The sequence below is a fragment of the Phyllostomus hastatus genome, unplaced genomic scaffold (assembly GCF_019186645.2).
Source record: "Phyllostomus hastatus isolate PE091 unplaced genomic scaffold, TTU_PhHast_1.1 phas_contig_58, whole genome shotgun sequence".
Classification (NCBI taxonomy): domain Eukaryota; kingdom Metazoa; phylum Chordata; class Mammalia; order Chiroptera; family Phyllostomidae; genus Phyllostomus; species Phyllostomus hastatus.
The window spans coordinates 17,488,043-17,510,739 of NW_025333916.1; the positions used below are offsets into that span (position 1 = coordinate 17,488,043).

Genomic DNA, 22,697 nt, shown 5'->3' on the forward strand with positions numbered 1-22,697 from the left:
CTTATCTGAGAAGCACTTTATCTGCCCTTCCATTCTAAATAAAAGCTTTGCTGAATAGAGCAATCTGAGATGTGGGTCCTTGCCTTTCATGACTTGCAATACTTGTTTCCAGCCCCTTCTTGCCTTCAAGATCTCTTTTGAGAAATCTGCTGACATTCTGATGGGAACTCCTTTGTAGGTGATTGTCCCCTTATCTCTTGCTGCTTCTAGAATTCTCTCCTTCATTTTAACTTGGGTAATGTAATGATGATGTGCCTTGGTGTGTTCCCCCTAGGGTCCAACTTCTTTGGGAGACTCTGGGCTTCCTGGACTTCCTGGAAGTCTATTTCCTTTGCCAGATTGGGGAAGTCCTCTTTTATTATTTGTTCAGATAACTTTTCCACTTGTTGCTCTTCCTCTTCCCCTTCTGGTACCCCTATAATTCGGATGTTGGAATGTTTAAAGAGATCCTGGAGGTTCCTAAGCCTCTTCTCATTTTTTTGAATTCTTGTTTCTTCATTCTTTTCTGTTTGGTTGTTTCTTTTTTCCTTCTAGTCTACTCCATTGATTTGAGTCCCAATTTTCTTCCCATCACCATTGGTTCCCTGTGCATTTTTCTTCATTCCATTTAGTGTAGCCTTCGTTTTTTCATCTAACTTGTGACCAAAATCAACCAATTCTGTGAGCATCTGATCACCAGTGCTTTGAACTATGCATCTGATAGGTTGGCCATCTCTTGGTTGCCTAGATGTATTGGCTCTGGAGCTTTGATCTACTCTTCTGTTTGAGCCATTTTTTTTTCGGTCTGGTCACGCCTGGTACATATGAGGGGTGGAGCCTTAGGTGTTCACCAGGGCGGGGCAACCCAGTCACTGTAGGTGGGGGCAGGGTCAGACAGGGAACAACAGCACTTGCTCCGCCCTTGTATTTCAGTCCCTCCCGCTGCTTCCCACAAGCAAATTGGGCCCTTCTGGTGCTGGTTCCCGGGTGGGTGGGCTTGTGTACGTTCTAGGACCCTGTGGGTCTCTCCAACAAACTCTCTTGTGAGGCTAGGAGTGTCTCCTGGCACCTCAATCTCCACATGTGTTTTCAATCGGTGCTTTTAGGTTTTATTTCCCGGAGCTGGAGCCCTGGGTTCTGTGGTCTGTCTTGCTACCTGTTTTCACCTGGTTTATCTGCACTCAAATCTGTGTCCACGGTCAGCCAGCAGCCTTGCATGCCTCACTGGGTCTTCCCATTGCCACCCTGTGCTCAGGGTCTGCCAGCCACTGCCTGCGCGCCTGGGACCGCCAGCCACAGCTTTTTCCTGCGGAGACCCCTCTCTGCTGGCTGCCAACTCTGCCCCTCTTACCGGTCTGGGTGAATGGTTGTCGGACTTCCATACAGTTCAATTTTCTGTCAGATCTGGTTGTTTCTTTGTTTCTAAATTTTTTTTGTCCTTAATTTTGGTTGTGCAAGGAGGCACAGTGTGTCTACTCATGCCTCCATCTTAGCCGGAAGTCCCTATAAGCCATTTCTGATTCTGCCCCAGCCCCAGCCTGTCTCCAGGACCCCTCTGGAGTGTTCTCACAATAACCTGTGTATAACTGGGCCAGGGGCCTTACCACCAATTTTTTAGAATCGTCTATTTTGTATCTCCCCCACTGGATTATGAGCTTCTTGAGCACAGGAACCCAGCCTTATTCATTGTATACCCGGAAATACAGAACACCCAACATGCAATAGGTGTCAATAAATGCTTGTTGGCTGATATTAACAGTCTGTGAAGAATTGAGTATTGCCCCCTAACTCCTTAATATGTCCTTACCTGTTCTAAAAATTGCCCTTTCACTGGGCAGGCTACATCCAGTGAAGTTCACAGCCATTACCCACACTTGATAGTATCGGTCAGGTTCCAAATCTTCAAAAATGCAGTAGCTTTCTTTCACTGTAACTCTGTATTCTTCTACCAAGTCTAGTATAAAACAAAATAATAAATTCTAGGGTGTCTTTCAAAGTTAACTGAAAGTTACTGTTATTGGAAAAAATTGTTCTATGACTTTTTTCAGTGGAAAACCCAAACTGATAAACTTACAGATATCATTATGTGATAGCTATAATTTTAGAATACATAAGAATGCAATAGCATTCTGAAAACAGATATTTAGAATGACATAGTATTCCTTGTAAACACTTATCAAAAAATAACAGTATTTTGTGAGATTCTTTTTTATCTTTTTGTTTTTATTATTTTAATTATACTTTTTATAAGATTCTGAGCTTCATATAAATACTATAATTGAACATTTCAATAGCAAATACTAAAATTGCCGAGTTTATGTTAGCTTAAATCTCCATAATACATTCTCAAGATAATCCCTGAGAAGCAAAGACAATATTTTTGGAGAGTATGTAATAAAATAGGACAACTTCATACTTTCCAAACTTATGATGGTATAAAGCACCTTTACGCCCTGGCTGGCATAGCTCAGTGGATTGAGCGCAGGCTGGGAACCAAAGTGTCCCAGGCTCGATTCCCAGCCAGGGTACATGCCTGGGTTGCAGGCCATAACCCCCAGCAACCGCACATTGATGCTTCTCTCTCTCTCTATCTATCTCCCTCCCTTCCCTCTCTAAAAATAAGTAAATAAAATCTTTTAAAAAAAAGCATCTTTACAGATTATTAAACTATTTTAGTATTCAGTATAATTTTAAAAGGTTCCAATTCTGGTTCCTTCTCATGAATTTCAGAATTCTTTCAACTAGAGATTTCTACAATTTAGAGAAACACTTAAATCTTTGATAGGTCACAAACTATTCTAAGAAGCAACTTTGTTCAATGAAAATATTTCCTAAAATTTATCTTACTTTACTTTCAATATTTTAGTAGTAAATATTACTCAATACCATTGTTAACACTGGTCCCTTTGGGCCAATCAGATTATTTTTACTGAAAGTTTCTCTCCTTAAAAAGAACAATTTAAAAAATTAGTTATGGTAATTTCAGTTATCCTCTCTTGTTACTCTTGAATATCACATCTTCAAAACCCCTCCAGTTAAGAACTCCAGGCTGTTTCATTTTAAAGGATATTTAGGAGCACTTCAACTCAGCAGGTTTCTTTAACTGCATCTCTCTTTCCCAATGAGTTATACATTCTGGACATTATGTTTGGTTTAAATGTTAAAATGACTTAAACACTGAAAACATTTCCCCCATAGTCTATATAGTATGACTGTGATTTTCAATGGGATCATCCTTTCAGGCTAAGTTCTGTTACCCCAGTACTTTCAACGGCGTATATAACATATATTACTGGACACCTATTTCACACGGCATGGTAACACAGTGTAGATCATCAGATTAATTAAATGGCATTAGCAAAATTCAAGGCATTGAATGAACAAGACAGAGTAAGTGTTCAGGGAATGGTGGGGGCAGGTGAAGCACTTAAAAAAAACTACTCCAGGCAACAAAGAGTTAGTAAGAGGAATCTTGGAGAGCCATGAAGTCCCATGATATAACTGAATATACAGGGAGATGAAGTGTGGTAGAGTAGCCCACCACTTATCTGAAATAAATGTGTTCCAAGACCCCCAAGGGATGCCTCAAACTGTAGATAGTACCAACCCCTAATAAACTAAGGTTTTTCCAATACATACATACCTGTAATAAAGTTTAGTTTATAAACTTGGCACAGTAAAAGACTAATAATAATAACTAATAGTAAAATATAACAATTGTAACCATATACTATAATAAAAGTTATGTGAGGACTTCTGGTCAAGATGGCAGCATAGATAAACATGGCTCATTCCCTCACACAACTATCAAAATTACAACTAAATTATAGAACAACCATCACTCAGAGCCAGCAGAAATTGAGTTGAATGGAAATCTGACAACTATAGAATTAAAGAAACCCATCCATCGTCTGGTAGAGTGATGGAGATGAGGAATGGGCTGGTCCCACATCAATGTGTGGTGGATAAAAATTTGGGAGGGATATCTGAGGAGCAAGGTGTCCTAGCCCCACACCAGGCCCCACAACCCAGGGTTCCAGTGCCAGGAAAATAAGTCCCCATAACTTCTGTCTGCAAAAACCAGCAGGGACTGAGTTGGTGGAAGAAACTTCTGGAGTCCCAACCAGTTTCTCTTAAATAACCCACACACAAAATTACTCAGACTCACTTTCTCTGAGCTCCAGCACTGGGGTAACTGCTTGAAAGGCACCAGTGGCATACAGGGAAGAACTGAAGTAACCAGCATCAAGGAAAGTGCAAGGATACAGCTTCCTTTCAGACAGAAAGGTGGGCAGAGACACAGAACCAGTCGGTGGGTGCCATATCTGAGATTCCATCAACCTGGTTAATACTGCTTGTCCCACCCTGGAGATCCCCTGAGGCTTCGTCCCATCCAATTTGTACTGTTAACAGTAGTTTTTTCATGTGAATGGCTCGTCTTGGCTCATGTTTCACAACTTCCTAAATTATTTCAAACAGGCAACAACTGGCCCCAGTGTGCCTCCAGCCCCCTGTACCTCTTGCTACCTGGCCCCAGGCATGGAACTAGCAGCAGCCAGCATAGAGTCACAGCTTGGCTTCACCTGGGAATCTCCAAGCCCAGCTAGTAGCAGCCATTTTTAGATTGCTGTATAGCTCAGGCAGAGTAGCCCAGGGCTGGTGTGGTGAGGGCTGACCTTGGCCTGCACTACCTGGGAAACCCAAGGGCCTGTACACCCAGTGGCCAGCAACAGACCACGTTGGAGCACCACCACTCTGCCCCGGCACAGTTGATCCTCCACACAGGGTGGAAGTTGGTGGTCAGTGGTCACACCTAATCCTACAGCTGACTGGCCTGGGTATATCCTTCCCTTTGATCTGCCAACAACAACTAAGGCTCAACTACAAGAGGTGGGTGTACTCAGCCCATACAAAGGGTACACCTCGCATACCCAGCTCGAGTGATAGGGGAGGTTGTGCCACTGGACACTAGAGGACACCTAACACATTAGGCCATACTATCAAGACAGGGAGTCATAGCAACTCTACATATACATTGAAACAAATACAAGGAGGCTGCCAAAATGAAGAGACAAAGAAAAAGGGCCCAAATGAAGAACATCAAAACTCCAAATAAAGAACTAAATGAAATGGAGATAAGCAATCTATCAGATGCAGAGTTCAAAACACTGGTTATAAAGATGCTCAAGGAACTTAGTGAAGACATCAATAGCATAAAAAAGATCCAGTCAGAAAGAAAGGATACACTAATTGAAATAAAGAACAATTTACAGGGAATCAATAGTAGAGTGGATGAAGCTGAGAATCAAATCAATGATTTGTAACATAAGGAAGCAAAAAACAACCAATCAGAAAAAGAAGAAAAAGGAATCCAAAAAAAGATGATAGTATAAGCAGCCTCTGGGACAACTTCAAGAGGTCCAACATTCACATTATAGGAGTGCCAGGAGGAGAAGAGAAAGAACAAGAAATTGGAAATCTATTTGAATAAACAATGAAAGAAACTTCCCTAATTTGCTGAAGAAAATAGACGTGCAAGCCCAAAAAGCACAGAGAAGAAGAAAAGAAAAAAGAAACAAAAAGCACAGAGAGTCCTAAACCAGATGGACACAAAGAGGCCCACTACAAGACACATCATAATTAAAAAGCTAAAGGTTAAAGATAGAGAATCTTAACAGCAACAAGAAAAAAGCAGTGAGTTAACTACAGGGAAGTTCCCATAAAGCTGTCAGCTGATTTCTCTAAAGAAACATTGCAGGTTGCAAGGGACTGGCAAGACATAGTCAAAGTCATGAAGAGCAGGGACATATGGCCAAGACTGCTCTATCCAGCAAAGCTATCTCTTAGAATTGAAGGGCAGATAAAGAGCATCCCAGACAAGAAAAAGCTAAAGGAATTCATCATCATCAAACCATTATTATATGAAATGTTAAAGGGACGTATTTAAGAAAAAGAAGATCAAAATTATGAAAAATAAAATGGCAATAAATAATAATAATAATAATAATAATATCAACATTTGAATCTGAAAAACTAAGCAAGAAAGAACAGAGACAGAATCAGGGATATGGAGAGCATTCTGATGGTTGTCAAATGGGAAGTGGATGGAGGAGAATGGGTGAAGAGATGAGGGGGTTAAGAAGTACAAATAGATAATTACAGAATAGCCATGGTGATATACAGTGCGGTATAGGGAACGGAGTAGCCAAAGAACTTATACACATGACTTATGGACATGAACAATGGTGGGAGATTGCCTGAGGTAGTGGGGGCTGCTGGGTGGAGGGGGGCAAAGTGGGAAAATTGGGACAACAGAAATAGCAAAATCAATAAAATATAATTTTAAAAAAGTTATATGAATGTAAATGTAGTCTCTCTCTCAAAATATCTTATTGCACTATACTCAGCTTTTCACCTAAAGGAATCTGTAATATCCAAACTGCCATCACTACTCTTCTGCTTTTATTAAGTAAAAAAAGAGTTACTTGAACACAAGCACTGCAATACTAGGACAGGCAATCTGATAACCAAGATAACGGCCCCTGTGTGACTAAGGGGCAGGCAGCACACCCAGCATGGATATGCTGGACAGATGTATGATTCACATCCTGGGCAGGATGGGGCAAAACAGCATGGGATTTCATTACACTACTCAGAATGGCATGCAATTTAAAACTTAGGAATTGTTTATTTCAGGAATTTTCTGTTCAGTATTTTCAGACTGAGGTTGACTATGGGTAACTCAAAACTCAGAAAGTGAAACCTCCAGTATGAGGGGACTACTATATAGCAAAATAAACACAGAGCCAAGTAAACAATAATATAAGCTTTGCAGTGTCCTGCTTCTTTGAAGCAAAGCTTGAGTATGCTTTGCTAGATAAGCAATGTTCTATCCTGCGAAAGATGTTTGAGTCCTGCCCCTGTTAAGTATAAGTTGTATGGCCTTGGGTGAATTATTTAACATCATGTCTGTTTTCTCATTTGCCAGTAGGGATAATAGCACTTATCTTGATGTGTTATCACAGCCATATGCTAATAGGTTCCCAGTAAAATTGAAATTCTTATGGACAAATCCAACTTTACACTATACCAATGGGTGCTTTTCTTACCTTTTTTCTAATTTAAGTAAGAATCAAATGACATCTCGGAAGACTTAAATATTGGCAACAGTGAAATATATTATAATTAATTCTTACTACAAATTGGACTCCTGTGGCATGTCAATCCTGCCACATAATTGTCTGGTTTCTGAAATACAGGGTGGGGCAAAAGTAGATTTAAGGTCGTTTATATAGAAGATAATGCAATAATTAATAAATAGTAATACAAGAATAAACTCTGTTTCACATACTCACAACTGTAAGTCTACTTTTGCCCCACCGTGTTACACGGATCTGTCTTCAACAAGCAACAGAACTCCAGCACTTCCAGCTCTGAGTCATCAGTGAGTACAACCTCAAACTGCTTGGTTTCTAGTCTGGTTAGAAGTCCTACTAGACAGAAGATATTTACAGAGGCTCAACGATAAGACAGGCCATCCGCTCACCCTGCTAAGCTCTTTCACCTCTATCTGCACATTCATATGGGGCACTGAAAGACTACACCGCACCTAGGCCCATGCCTTAGAAGTGTGAACTCTGAAATAACCTTTATAGTTTGTTTACAGCTTTTATCCAAGATGGACCTGAGAAAATGCCAACCATGACATCCAATGGTGCATCTGCATTAAAATTATTAGAGGTCGGTGCCCCATGCAGCTCATCTGTCCTCCACGAAGTGGCACATGATACGCTTGTGCTTTGACCTCAGTACTGATTGATACTTTGTTCTCCTTGAAACTCTTGTACATTACTTGCTTTCTGACAATGAGAATCAGTTCATTGTTTCTGTAACCCTGACAGCTCAAAGTCAAATCTGAGTCTCAATTGCAATAATGCACATTGACCATTGTGATGATATTTATGTATTTTTGTTTTCCCTTACCCTGATTTCCAAATTTTGCTTATATGTTAGTTCATTATATAGTTGTTGGTTTGTTGTTGTTTTTATATGTGGCTATGAGTGCTTTATGGAAAGAGCCATAATATGCAGATGTTTAAATAATCACATTAAGATGCAGAAATGTACACATGCACCTGTATTTGTATTAGCAAGCCTACCGTTTACTTCTTGGTCATCTTGTGGCTCCTCCATGCAGTAAACCTGGAATGAGTCGATGACATCTTCCTTGTTTATGCTCCAGTAAACCGCGATTGTTGTGCTGGTAGCAGAATTTGGTTCCTGAGGTTCTAACCTAGGAGGCTGTGGAACTGGAATATAAGCAAAATTTATTATAACTAATGTTTTTATTGATTGAGTTTTTTCTTTTTTCAAAAGTCACTTATGAAAAATTCAAACAATACAGAAACACATGGAGTAAAACTGGGAGGTCTCCTTTGTTTCCCAGACATCCCTACCCCTCACCCCAAGGATTTTCTACTGTTACAGCTGAGTATATATTCCCCCCAAATGTTTTTCTATGCAAATGTATATATGTACATATAACACACACACAAACAAATAAAAATGAAACCCTAAGTGGGATCACTTGAGAATATTCTTCTACAGCCTTATATTTAGAGAAATTAACTTATACAGGTAGAGGACACATCAGATGACTTGGCTTTTCTTTGAAGCAAAGCTTGAGTATGCTTTGCTAGATAAGCAATGTTCTATCCTTCTACATCAATATAGAGTCTACATTCACAGTAGAGACAAATGAAACCCTTTTTGGCTACAGGTGCTATATCATCAAGGCTGAAAAAGAATTCTGTGACTAAAATAACAAAGGACACTTTCTGAAACCGCTATCCTATTGTCTCTTTCCAGCATGACCATACCTACAAATTAAAAAGAAATGTAGCCCTGGCTGGCATAGCTCAGTGGATTGAGCATGGGCTGCGTGCGAACCAAAGCATCGCAGGTTCAATTCCCAGTCAGGGCACATGCCTGGGTTGCAGGCCACGACCCCCAGCAACTGCACATTGATGTTTCTCTCTCCCTCTCTTTCTCCCTCCCTTCCCTCTCTGGAAGTAAATAAATAAAATCTTAAAAAAAAAAAAGAAATGTAAACCAAATGTAAAAATTACATAGGGGGAAAGTATCCTATTAACTGATTCAAATATAAGGTTTAGCTATCTGGTATAATTCTAATGTTCTGAATTTTTTTTAAGATTTTAATTATTTATTTTTTTAGAGAGGGGAAGGGAGAGAGAAAGGAGAGAAACATCAGTGTGTGGTTGCCTCTCAAGTGCCCCCTACTGGGGACCTGGCCCACAACCCAGGCATGTGCCCTAGATTGGGAATCAAACTGGCAACCCTTTGGTTCACAGGCTGGCACTCAGTCCACTGAGCCACACCAGCCAGGGCTATTGTTCTGAATTTTAAAGACAGCAATATTTTCAAGTGTTTTACTAGATTTGAGTTTAAATTTTGCATATTGGACATTAACAGTATATACAACACTATAAGTTAAGCTCCTATGTAATTCTTTTCTAAAAGTTTTGAGATATAAAAGCACTGAACATATTATACAAATTAAAGGAAAAGGTTATTCTCATAGTTGAAAAGATGTCATGCTTTTAAATTTATTTTTGTGGTTATTTTTCCAGTCAACAATTTCCTAAGAGATAAGTGTACTAAAAGAGTGTGAGCCAAATTTTGTGAGATTACTTTATTAAGAGTCAACACTGGATGAAAAGAAAACAAAGTTAGCTCAACAAGGGGTTTAAAACAAGGGAAAATAAAAGGCTCTACAGAATGGAACAAAAAGATGTTGAAAAGATTCAATAGAGATAAAGAGCTGAACAAATACACAGGTATAAAAAATAAGAAGCAGGGTAAGAGAGTGGTCAAGTTCATGGGCTTTGGAGCACAGAGGCTGGTCTAAGGTAAAATGCCAGAACTCCCTCTGATTAGTTGTGTTATTTTAGCTTCAGCTTTCCCATATTTAAATTGGGAATACAATACCATTTCCTCCCAGGGTTGTTCTAAGAAGCAACATAATGTATGTATATTAAGTGCTTAGCAAAGTGCCTGACACATAACCAATACTAACATCCAGAAAGTAAATGGCCTCGGCAGGAGCACAGAAAATGGAGGGGAGGGGGCAAGAAACCCCTTAAAATGGGGGTGTACTCGGAATCCACCATCAGTAAATCACGGAGGGACTTCGGAGGCAGGGCACGCTAAGCAGCCTGCAGGATAAGGCAGGAAGCCTGCCTGTCAGAGCACCTTCCCGAGGACTGATCATGGTTCAGACATCCTTATGCTGTCTTTGACTTCACTGTTTGTCTTCCCAGCAGGAAATCAGCGTCACATTCTAAAGGAGTCCATCCAGATAAATGCAGTGCCATAAGTTTTCATGTTGCCCAGGTTTACTGAAGAGCCCAGCAGAATGCTTCAGCTGCTGTCAGCTGTCTCTCAGACAGCGCATCAGAGCTCCTTGAGGCAGAGACAATGAACATTCTCCTGCTTTTTTTTTAATGAATTATACATTGAGTGATATCTGCTTTTTAAAAATGGTTACATCTTTTCAAAAATCTCTCTTAGGTAGCTTAACTAACTGAAAAACTAATAATTGACCTACTCCCATCACCAAATTTTAAGGAAGAAGCAGTTGTAGGGAATTAAGCAAAATATGTAGGCTAGAAATAATTTTGTACTTAATGTGCTCCTTCTTCCCCCCCAAAAAAACATTACAGTTAGGATATCTTTTTTCGAAAACAGAAAATACTCTTGCTTTTCAAAGCATTCTAAAATTGAAAAGGGAATAAGAATATTTCATAGATGTAATCTAATAACAATGCTGGATTTACAATTCCTGGGATAGATGAACACCAGAGGCCCAGATTTTATATGTTAACAACTCTGTTTACAAGTAATGAACTTGAATAGGAGTAATGCCCAAAATGAGAAAATGGAATTTTAAGGCATCTTTACCAGAGACTAAGAAATTGGGCAGAAGAATCACCAGCATGGATTCCCTCTGCCTGATGAAGTGTCCCATAAAGGGCTGTCACACTAAGGGAGCTGAGCATTAGATCAACTTGGACGTCAGGGCCTGAAATTCCCACTCAACCCAGCTTCCAAAGAAGTCCCCAGAAAGCAGCATTGTTCACAGCAGCCAAAAAGTGGAAGGAACCTAAGGTACACTGATGGGTGGATGAATAAGCAAAATGTAGTATAGATGTACAATGGAATATTATTCAGTCTTGAAAAGGAAAAAATTTCTAACACATGCTACAACATGGATAAGCCTTGAGGACATTATGCTAAGTGAAATGAGCTAGACAAATACTATTCTACCTATGTGAGTTACCTGGAGCAGTTACATTCATAGAGATTGAAAGCAGAATGGTGGCTGCCAGGGACTGGGTGGGGGGTGGGGAGTTATTTAATGGGTACAGAGTTTCAGTTCTGGAAGATGAAAAGGATTCAGGAGATGTATGGTAGCGATGGTTGTACAACAATGTGAGTATACTTGACACCACTGAACTGTACACTCCAAAATGATTAAAATGGTAATTTTTACATTATGCTTATTTTATCACTTTTTTTTAAAAAAAGGCTCCAGGAGCCAGAGTCAAGGAAGCTTTGGTTGTCACTAATCTATAGCTACCTCTCCTTTCATAGCAATGCACTTGGCCTCTTGGGCACAGAGCAGTGGTTCCAGCGCAGGCTCTGACGCCAAACACCTCCACCACCCTCACCCCCAATAGCTGTGCCTCTAGGGCGATGTGAGGGTCATTTTTCTGTTCTTTCTATTTCCTCACCTGGCAAATGGGAATAACAATAAAACCTACTCCTAGGGTTGTTTTGAGATTGATAGTTTAGGCTTAAAAGCTACAGTGCCAGGCAGTATATTAAGCGTGGAATAAATGTTTATGGAAAATCACATCCTTTCCTCATTTGTGTCTGTTTAGTTTAGGGAGTGATCTAATTAACTTTTCAGGTACTAGGTGAGGACTGTGTATCTAAGAGGTGTCATTGATCACAAAATGAACAAAAACTAGCAACAAGTCAACACCCTGGGCTCCAATTTCTTGAAGCAGATGCACAAACCACAGCATTTATCTCTCAGAGATCAGTTTCTCCAAAACAACTTAAAACTACTGGGACTGCCACAGGTGCTATGCCGGAATGACAATGTAACTCTGTGACCTCTATATCTATAAAATGTCTTTTCATTGCCCACTAGGTATTCCAAACAAAAATCCATTTAAAAGAACAAAGGCATATAATGAATCCCTTAAAAGCAGAACATCTACTCTGCGAATCAGAATTCCTTAGTTTGCAATCATAGCTCTATGCATATGCCTCTTAAAGGCATTAGAAGAAAACACCCTTTTGTTTTGAGACATTTCTATAGGAAATCCATTAGGATAAATGACTACATTTTTCATTTTATATAGGGTTGGTTGGTTGTTGTCTTTTTAAAGACCCAGTAGCCTTTTACCAGTTACTAAATTAACACTCTTCTTACAGGAATGAAAGTTACTTGTCAACAAGCAACAGCCATCTTTAAGGTGGTTTTGAAAGAACATAGCATCTTTTAGAGAGAACATCTGAGTACACTTTACAGTAAGTGAAACTTGGTAACTTGACGGAAACACGGCAGCTTTGAGAAATGTAAATAAGTTTCATTGTCTTGTTTGTTAAAATAGCACATTAAAAAAACACTTTGAAGAGCCAGCAAAATGCTGCTGACAGTTGAGTGGGAGGCCCCTGGCTACAGAACACGGTGCCGAGCTGTTAATTTTCTGAACTAGTGTGTTTAGTTTTTTGAAAAGGAAAAAGAACTCAATTGGAGAGGGGAAAACCACTCATAAGGAAAATTCTATTCAATACATGGGAAAATATTTGATTTATATTTCCTTCTATAGCTGGCTGCTGGCATGTGGCACATACTCTTTAGAAGAGGGAGAGCAAAACTCTATTTGACAAAGGAAAATAAACAGAGACCATTTGGTTCCTTTGCTGCCTCCTCCCGCCTCCCTGCCATCCCAGCGCAGGTATGGGCTTCAAATGGAAACGCAGTTCATAACCGAAATGGTGTGCTGGTCTCGTGCTTTATGGCAGAATCTAGCTTTAAATGTTTATTAAGAAGATTTCCCTTTTTCCAGTTATATTTCCTTACATTCAAAAACTTTATAGAACACATCAAGGAAAAACCATCAAATTTCACCCAGGTATTTAATGTATTAAAATTCCTACCAGCCACTTGTTTTACTATCTGGTCGCTTCTCGCTGAGTTGTCATCATAATGTTCAAAAAGTGAGAATGCAGCAGGCATTTTCTCTAAAGAAGCGGTACTCTCCATGGCAGAAAGCAGCCTATTGGGGGAAAATAGTTCTATGTAAGTCAAGACATTATTAGCACACAGAGTGAAAGCGAAAACAATTGTCCAAAGATGAAGTTGTTGTTGTTGTTGTAGTTTTTGTGAGCCATTGTATCCGAAAAGGATCTCAACTATTTCAAAGTCTAGAAATACATGTTTAAAATCGATTTATTCTTAGAATTTTTTTGGTGTAATTGCTAATCTTAGAAATTCCATTCCTATATCCTCAAGTCTGATTAGATTCTATCAAATTATGTGGTTTTTCATTTTGCATCTATAAAATTAGTCCTGCAAATTACTACGTTTTAATGATTCTTTTTCTTTCTTTCCTAAAGATACAAAGGTTCAGAACCCATCTGGAAATTCACACACTGTATGATGTCTTTGCTGTTCTCAACCCTAACTATTATGCTTTTCGTCATTTAGACTTTCAAAAAACATATTCACCTACTATGTGCCAGGCTCTGTCCTGGGTAGCAGGGATACAGCACTAACGGAGGATAAAGTCTATCCATTCTTAGAAGACTAAACAAGCCACAGTTTATAAAATAATAGCTTTTATTAATAGCCTTTATCAACCTTCTAAGGAAAGATGCCAACACATACAAACTTTTAGCATTTGTACCTAGGTGAAATCTAGGTTTAAAAAAACAAAAAACAGAACCAAACCTTGATTCTGCAGAGGGAGAGAAAAAGAGATGGCAAAACATTTATCTCCAGCTCGAGGGGCCTCAACTCGGGTTAGGCGCTCTCCTCTGTGGCACCTCCCTTACAGAAGCTGGGAACTGTCTTCCGGCAACTGAACAGCTTCCAGGAACCCCACTGGTCTCAGCACCATGGAACTGGGGTTTTGGTAGCACAGGGCCTCAGCCTTTGCACTGGCTGTGGGAAATGTCTCCTCCTAGATGCCTGTATGGCTCATTTCTCTCTGAATTTAGGGCACTGTTCAAATTTCAGCTCCTTAAAAAGGGGAGCCCTGAGTGCACCAACCGGGGTGCCTCTGCCCTCTGTCCCTTACTCTGCTGCATTTTACTTCGCGAGCTGGTTGTGACCTATTTGTTTTCGTCTGTCCACTGCACCAGAATATAACCTACATGCAGGAAAGGACTCTGTTTTCTTCCCTAGTGTATTGTAATGTGATACTCGATACACAGTAGGCATTTAATAAATATACTTTGAATGCATAAGAGGGTAAAGTTTTATTTGGGTGAGAATATCAGGATCTCAGGTCTGGTAAATTTTTTTTATCAATTGAGGGAAAAAGATTATAAAATATAACTGAAATTTTAAAGAGTGCCTACTATGCTTACTAGTGTGAGGGATAATAAAAATCACAATCATTTGATTTAGGGGAGATGGTTCTGATAGGGGCTTCAAAGAGGAGGTGACATCTGGGCTGAGTCTTGAAGAATAAGGAGGAGTTTCTGAGGCAGAATCGGGAGTAAGGAGGATGCAGAGAGAACAGCGTGGATAAAGGCATGGCGTTGTAACAGAGTATGATGGCACGTCCAAGAGCCAAAGGTGACCCTGGACTACCTTGAGAATTAGGAAATGGAGACAGAGATGAAACAGAAAGGTGGCTTGTGGTGTGACTGCGATGAGCCTTTCGTGTCCACCCAGAGTTTCCACTCTCTCCTTGAAGGCAGGGAGAGCCACAGAAGTGCTCACACAAGGGGACTTGTGTGGAAGGCCCTGGGAGGAGCCTGAGGAAGGACCAGAGCAAGCAGACCAGAGGTGGTGGGGTCAGCATAGAGGACTCCATGGGGCTCCAGGCGAGGGAAACCATGGAGACTAACTTAAGGCTTTGGGGATGCAGGAGAAATGACAGACTCAGAATTAACATGCGTCACTGACTAAATGGGGGACTTTTTGTAGCACAAAAACTCTGGTTGAGTTTTCCCTTATGCACTGATCTGTTCAATTTTAATATCAAATATATAAAAGGGCAAGTGAACAATTTTTATGAGCAGGTCCCACAATGGTTATGACTCGCTTTTTCATTGTTGTAACACAAAAGAGCACAACAGAAAAAAAGAGAATGCATCCTTTCAACCAAACAGCATTTTCTAAGTAAATATGGTTTTCAAAATATGCAGATTTTCAGTCTAAATATGGTTGACAGCATTCCTTCACTGAAGCACTTTCAGGGTTAAGAGAAATCATTTACTATACAAACAATGCCTTTAGAGATATAATACAAAGAGAGAAAAAGCAATAAGGTTAACAACAAGACTAGATAACTAGCACTTCTCAGAGAAAGGAGCATTGGTGGCATTGAGACCTTGACGTGGAAGTCATCCTGAGGACATGAAGGGCTTCTTCACAGTGAAACAATCGAGCTTCCTCACATGTGTATGCACACATATCTGCATGTTTAACAGCGTTTTCTTTGATCATATTTCTTCACCAATCTCAATTATTGCTGTCTTTTTTTCTTTACAGAAGATAATGCTAATCCTAAGAGTAATTTCCGTGAAGTGACATGCAGCTTTAGCAAAGATTAATTCATTTTCCATTGGTCAATGAAATCAAAATTAATTCAAATGACACACAGATGAACAAGGTCAAGCACAAAACCAAAGAAATAGTATTTAGAATTAAATGGATGTCAATTCATATTAGCGAGTTAATATGCTAATGTTTAAAAACATAAAAATGTACTGCAACATTTTTACGGTAAAAGCACTTGCAAATTTTCATTCATTAAATTTTCCTGCCAATTGGTGTCCTCCATGAGTGCATGAAATATAAATAAGCAAATATGTAGTGATATATTTCCTTATATACATGTCCAGTGTATAAGAAGTGGCACTGTAAATCCATATACTTTTTGGATCAAACTAAGTATCAACAGTATGTAGAAGAAATGTATAGTCTTTTAAAAACAAAGGACATGGGGAACAAGACATGGGTATCGGTTTCTAGACACGCCCGGTGAGCCTCGGACTCCTGCGTGAGAACTGCAAAGTGTGCAGGTGCCACGGCCCTCCTTGGGTTCATGGGCAGTGGATCTGGCTGGGGCTGCAGGGCTCTTGTTGAACAAACTGCACGGCTAATTCAGGCACAGCCAGTTTGGGAAACCACTGAACCAGAGGGCAGACTGTTAGAAACCAGAGGTTCTCAGCCCTGGCTGTGCATCAGCATCATCCAGGAAGCTTTAAAAATGCCTGGGTTACACCTCAGACCAATTAGACTAGAATCTCAGGAGAAAATATTGAGTCATCAGTATTTTTAAAAGGTCCATAGGTAATTCTACTTGTAACAGAGCTACTGTAATGAAACTTTTATTGATTAATGCCAATATCTATATACAAATTATTTTCTTAAAACTTATGGCAATATTCTGTTGAATAGATTTTTAAAGGTAAGCAAGTCCATCTGTACTGTTTTTATTATCTAAAAAATCCAAACCCATTCTTTCCATATCTTAATATATCACAAATACAAATTTCTGATTTTACTTTATGATAGTTCACAATTTGGCACTGAACTAAACTGAAGATAATATTCACAAGTTTAGAAATTTACATTAAGGGGGGAAAAGATAAAAATAATAGATTCAACCAGTAGGAAAGACCCTACGTCTTGCTATGGGACCAAGGGAAAAATGTGTCAGACAAGTATAAACATTTCAATATCAGAAGTTCCAAAAGATAAACATAGATCAAATGTTTTTATAGAGGACATTTCCTGAGTTCATGTTAATGCTTTGACTTTAAAAGAATAAAGAATTATTCTTTACACCGAGTGCTAAAAACAACGGCAAAAATAAAACAAATCAAAGGAGGAAGATTCCTTTAGGTGAGCCAAACAGGAAGAGAAGACAAATGCATGCCTATCTTTTGAAGAGAACATGACAGAACATTTCATTAAGTTTATATTAAGTTGTAAAATTACTCAAGGCAAATATGAATGATTCCTTCAAATACTTGTATTTAACTAATAAGTCTAAATATCTTCAAAATGTTCTGTATGCACTGACAGGAAAGGTGGTCTGGATTGATTTGAAAATAGAGACTACATCTCAAGAAAGCAGTTAAAAATCTACATTATAATAATTGTTATTTAACTAAAGCGCATGCAATTTTCTTTCAAAGCTGTCATTTAGCTTTTAAAAGCACTGTGTCTAAAAGTAAAAATCCAGCAGCTCACTAAATGTATGTATTTTTTAATTGGCAGCTCATTTCTCTATAAAGCATCAAAATATTAAACATAAAGCATGGTCATGCTATTCTCGGGTGCCACTATGGTGTGTCATGTTTTATATACCTTTCATTGATTTCCTCAAACGACTTATGAGGGAATAGGGAAGAAGGGGAGAGAGAATGGGGGTGGGGAGGAGAGGGAAAAAGGAAGGGGAGAGGGGGAGGGGGGAGAGAGAGAGAGAGAGAGAGAGAGAGAGAGTTAACAACAACAAAAACCAACCTAGAGCATTAAGGTCATGCATGTTCGAAAATCAATACTTCTCACCCTCCCCTGAAGCTATTTCTCTTGGGAGGCTTCAGCTGGACAGCAAGGAAATTAGTGCTCAGACACGATGGGGAGGGTGGAGGTCAGGGCAGGGATGCAGGGGGCTTTAGTTTCCAGTGCTGCTCTAACTCTCCATGATCAGCAAGGCCAGCAATGACTTGCTTATGCTTTGCTATTCATTAACCAATAGCTTCCAGAATAGAATTCTCCAAGGTGATAAAAATGACTTAAATTTGTTCAATGTAGGATATATACCGAAAATGTAATCAGTAGTTATGTCTGGGTGATACCTGCTCTGTGCTTTTCTGTCTTTTCCAAATTTCCTCAAATGGCTACAGGCTGCTTTTATAATCAGGAAAAAACATGCTTTCTTATTTACAATTTGTTCTTCTAGAGAGAAGAAAATATTCTTATCAAAGAAAAGTAAGGTTCTTAGGGAACACAAAGCGCTTTATTAACATTATACTTCGCAAGGGGTGCCTAATTTTGAAATATTAAAGCTTTGCCTTAACTAAACCTAAAGCATAAAGCAGCTGCATGAGTTCCATTTTGTTTGAGGATGCCATGTTCACCTCACCTACATGTGCCCTGGCTGGAGGTGGCCCCAAGGGCAAGTGAAAAGCCTAACGTGGACCCGTTTTGCCTAGTTCTATCTCCAAACTGTACTAGAGACCTGGGTGGCCTGGGGAGCTTTGAAAGGAAGGTCCCCACTCATTGTAAGATGGTGCTTTTTCCTGGTTTGATAGTTAGGTTTGGGACTGCCCTCAACAAAAATACCTCCATTACTCCTGGTTATTCCTGGCTCCATGGAGATCCCGTATCTTACTGGATGTTCTGGGGAATTAACCTCTGTGGTGCAACTTGAGGAGCACCACCAGGTGCTTGTTTGAATTAAGGAATGTGGTCCCTAGGAAGATCCTTACAAAAACGACATGTTACCTGAGAGAAGTATCACATTATGTCATCCTTTTGCAAGGTGAAAGTGTATCAAATGTTTCTCCTGGCCACTTGGTGAGGCTCAGAGGGAGTGGTCCCCAGGGGAGGTCACCTCAGATTAGGGAGCAGGAGTGGGTAGGTCAGGCCCCGGGGCTGGCATGATGTGCCAGGCACTGGAAGGTCAGGCTGTCCCCAAAGGGAGCATGGCATGAATAAGGTTTTCAGGCTGCTTTTCCTTCCTCCCTCTTAGATGGTGAGCAATCCACTGTGACAGGACAGATGGTGCTGTGCCCTGACTTCCTTGTATCCTTCAGCTGGATCTGGCTGCTGAGGACTTGCTGGGCCTTTTCCATAAATATCAGGCGTGCCCGAATAATTTTTAAGTGTTGAAATTATTTTAAAAAACCCTCACATAAGCATATAAATGATCTTAGGGAATATTGAAAAATAAAAGTTTTAAGTAGATTCAGGCTAGAGTGGGTGTAAGGTATTGGGGCCTGTTTGAATCGGAGCTTACGGTCAGGAAAACGGTCTCATCAAGCTCCTCGGCTTCTCTCATGATGGTCTCCAGGGTGTCCTTGGCAGCATCCATGCTCTGCAGAAAGTGGACCATCTGGTCATGCAGGAACTCCATCTTCTTCTTCTTCACTTCCTCAAAGCTCTGAGCTTTCTCATCATACTGTGCTAAAACCTTCTTCATCATCTCCTCATTCTGTTCTTCCAGCTTTTTCTCATTTTTACTACAATTTTCCTAAAACAAAACAAAACAACAACAACAACAAAACTTCTAAATGAAATGAGAAATGCATGTCTTTTTTTTTTTTAAGAGAAACACCAGCCTTTTAAAGAGCTGATCTCTGGCATCCTGACAAGAGAAACACAGAGCACATGCTCAGTCTAAATTTCCAACCCATGACCCTCCTTTGACGCAGTTAGCTTTGCAATAGAATTCACTGTAAGAGCATCACCAAGAAGGATTTAGTTACTGAAATCACAAAAAAAATATATTTGTGTGGAAATCCTTCCCACCTGCACCTCCACATGATCGAACTTGAAAATGGCATCGCAGTGAATGAAGACTCAAGGCCGTCAGGTAGTAGGGAGGGGTCTGTGCCATTTTCACTACTCCAGTAAAATCACGGTGTGAGGGAGGGGCAGCCACGATACCGGACAGGGTGCTACATTCACAAATGCTCTCCAGGGAGGGAGAAGTCTCAGTTTTTTAGCCATCAAATGGAAACAATAAAGCACCAATCTCATACAGTTATTATGAAGATTAAATTGGATAAGCCTGTAAAGCATTTGCCTTATTGTAGTAAGTGCCCAATAAATGTGCATGTGTTTTTAAGGGTTAGTCATTTATCTTTAGACAGAAGGCAGTCTTCACTGACGACACACATATGGAAAACTTTAAGGCCTTCACTTTAATGGAAAAACATCAACAATGGCAAACCACACATGCACACACAGACCCCAATTCAGACTCTTTTAGATCAGAATCATTTACTTGTGGTGCCATAACAAACCAGGTAAATGTGAAAGGGATGTGGGAACTTACCTCAATGGTGTTAAAAAAAGATTCTATCTCACTAACAAAGGCTTCAATCCTCAAGGACTTTTCTTGTAAATTTTCTAAAAATTCTGCTAATTGAACCTGAAGAAAAGAATTAAGATATCTTTAGTATATGGCATTTGAGAAAAGAACTTCAAGCAGTGAGCGCCAGATCCCTTGTAAATTTGGTATGTTTGGTAGAGATTTACTATATACTATGTTGACTAACAAATCAGTCTTTAAATTTTATTTGCTGCTTCACCTAAATTGAATATAGAGCCCTGGCTGGTGTAGCTCAGTGGACTGAGCATCGGCCTACGAACCAAAAGGTCGCTGGTTTGATTCCCAGTCAGGGCACATGCCTGGGTTGCAGGCCAGGTCTCCAGTCGGGGGCATGCAAGAGGCAACCAGTCAATGTTTCTCTTACACATTGACATTACTCTCCCTCTCCTTCTCCCTCTTTCCCCTCTAAAAATAAATAAATAAAATATTTAAATTGACTACAGATAATTCTGCACAATAAGCAATTAGGAGTTTTGTGAATGAGAGCAATACAAAGACAATTTAGTTTCTCATACAAGAGGAAGGACCTCTCAGTAAGTTGGTGAGTTCAAAGAATACTTGTTTTAGTGGAATATGGATTGGATTATTTCTCCTTGGTCTCAATTGAGGAGAAAAAGGCCTCAATTTTTATATGTTGTCTTTCCTTTAACAGCAAGCTTTTTGCTAAATTAGCCCAATATACCTGAGTAGTCTCCTCACATTTGTGCCAATGGCCTCACGTGAGCCTGGACCACCTGAGGCTCAGAGGTGTCACCAGGCCAGTGTAGCATACCAAATGATGGAAACTATCTGCCTAAGAGACGTAAAAGTTCTAATGATCCTCAAAGGGTTAAAATACTCAAGGCATGACAGCCAACTAGAAAACGTGTGAGGGATGGGGGAAGATGGTACCTACTTTAACTATAGTTGTAAAGTTAGCTGTAATCTATCCTGCTTAATCTTAACCAGTAACAGCATCGTAATAGAGCATCAGCTGCCTGATTCACCATCCACAGAATGATGGAGAAATTACACTGATGAAGGCCCCTTTGGGATCTGGCCTCTGCTTCCCTCTTTAGCCCCCAGGCTCCAATCACACAAGCCCCATCTTTCCTTGGACTCTTTCTCACCTATGTGCCTTTTCATATGGCACTCCCTCTCTCTAGAATGACCTCTCTGTCCTTGTTTGCTGAAGGCCCTCTCTTACTTAAGGCTTACCCAAGCTTTTCCTTTTCAAGACACCTCTCCTAATCCTCTTAGTCTTACTCCATCATTTCACTCCCAAAAGTTCATTCCTTAGAACATTGCTCCTACAACGCTTTACTGATACGTGGGAGCTACAGATCCACCTTCCTGTATTTTTGTTTTCATTCTCAATGACTCACACAGTTCCTGACATGGAATTGAGAATTGACAAATAATGCAAAGAAGGAAGGGAGAGAGTGGAAAAAGAAAATAAGTGACAGACAAATTGGTAAGCCACCACAATGGGGATGGAGTGGGGGCAGAAGCAGGGACCTAGATAATTTGTAAATGCAGTTGTCAGTTCCTGAATGTTCACAAATGGCCTACTCACAGATGCCAGGGAACTCGCAAGTTACAACTTTTTAAGTGGATTTTTAATTTTAGAAAGTGGCCAACCAACTCTTCCTCTTCACAGTTGATGTAATGAAACCAGGAAGCCGCTTTGGCTTTAGCCAACTGGTTTTCTACTTTCTCATACTGTTTGGAAAAGATCGGAGGGAAAAAAACTTTAGAATGGTTTTAAAACAGGAGACATCACATCTCCCTGCTTTTGGAATTTGTTTTAAATTGAGATTTAGAGAACTATTTTTTTAATTTCTAAAATTCATAGAGATAAACAAAATATAATTAAGAAGATGGAAAAAATCTAATCTTATTTCTGCTGACAGTAACCAGTAGTGGTTACTTAACAAAACCAAGTGTCATCACAGAATGGAGCAACATCGATGCTGCTAATGTGTCCAATGCCTGAGATTTCATAAACGAAATGCTTCATTTCCTCAAACTTTACCAGGTAAAGTTTCAACAAAATTCCACCCTAGAGAAATAGAACCAATATCAGACAAGTGCATAAGAATTAATTTTCTAGTGAAAAGAAAAATGCCAAGGTTCTACTGTGTTATCCTATCGGATCAAAATGAGCCTAGCAATTATTTAACTGTGACCTAGTTGAATATTGAAAATTGCTACCATTAGGAAGTTACTGAGCCCTGCAAAAGGGATATACAGCCAAGAGCATGAACTCTGGCACCAAGAGCATTTCCTCAGGCAGACCTGGGTACCAATTCTAGTTCTGTTTTCCATGACCTTGGGCAA

The 22,697-nt window shown here is 39.8% G+C and overlaps 1 protein-coding gene across 1 annotated transcript in view; it reads right to left on the minus strand.

The window, feature by feature from the left end:
- Positions 1-22,697, minus strand: part of CMYA5 (cardiomyopathy associated 5) — a 94,230-nt gene that overhangs the window by 23,082 nt on the left and 48,451 nt on the right. Inside the window, exons 3-8 of the mRNA XM_045847710.1 lie at positions 20,322-20,417; positions 19,281-19,514; positions 17,627-17,649; positions 13,234-13,352; positions 8,139-8,288; positions 1,787-1,933 (exon numbers count right to left, since the gene is read on the minus strand). Coding sequence (XP_045703666.1) covers positions 1,787-1,933; positions 8,139-8,288; positions 13,234-13,352; positions 17,627-17,649; positions 19,281-19,514; positions 20,322-20,417 — 769 coding nt within the window. The remainder of the gene's footprint in view (positions 1-1,786; positions 1,934-8,138; positions 8,289-13,233; positions 13,353-17,626; positions 17,650-19,280; positions 19,515-20,321; positions 20,418-22,697) is intronic.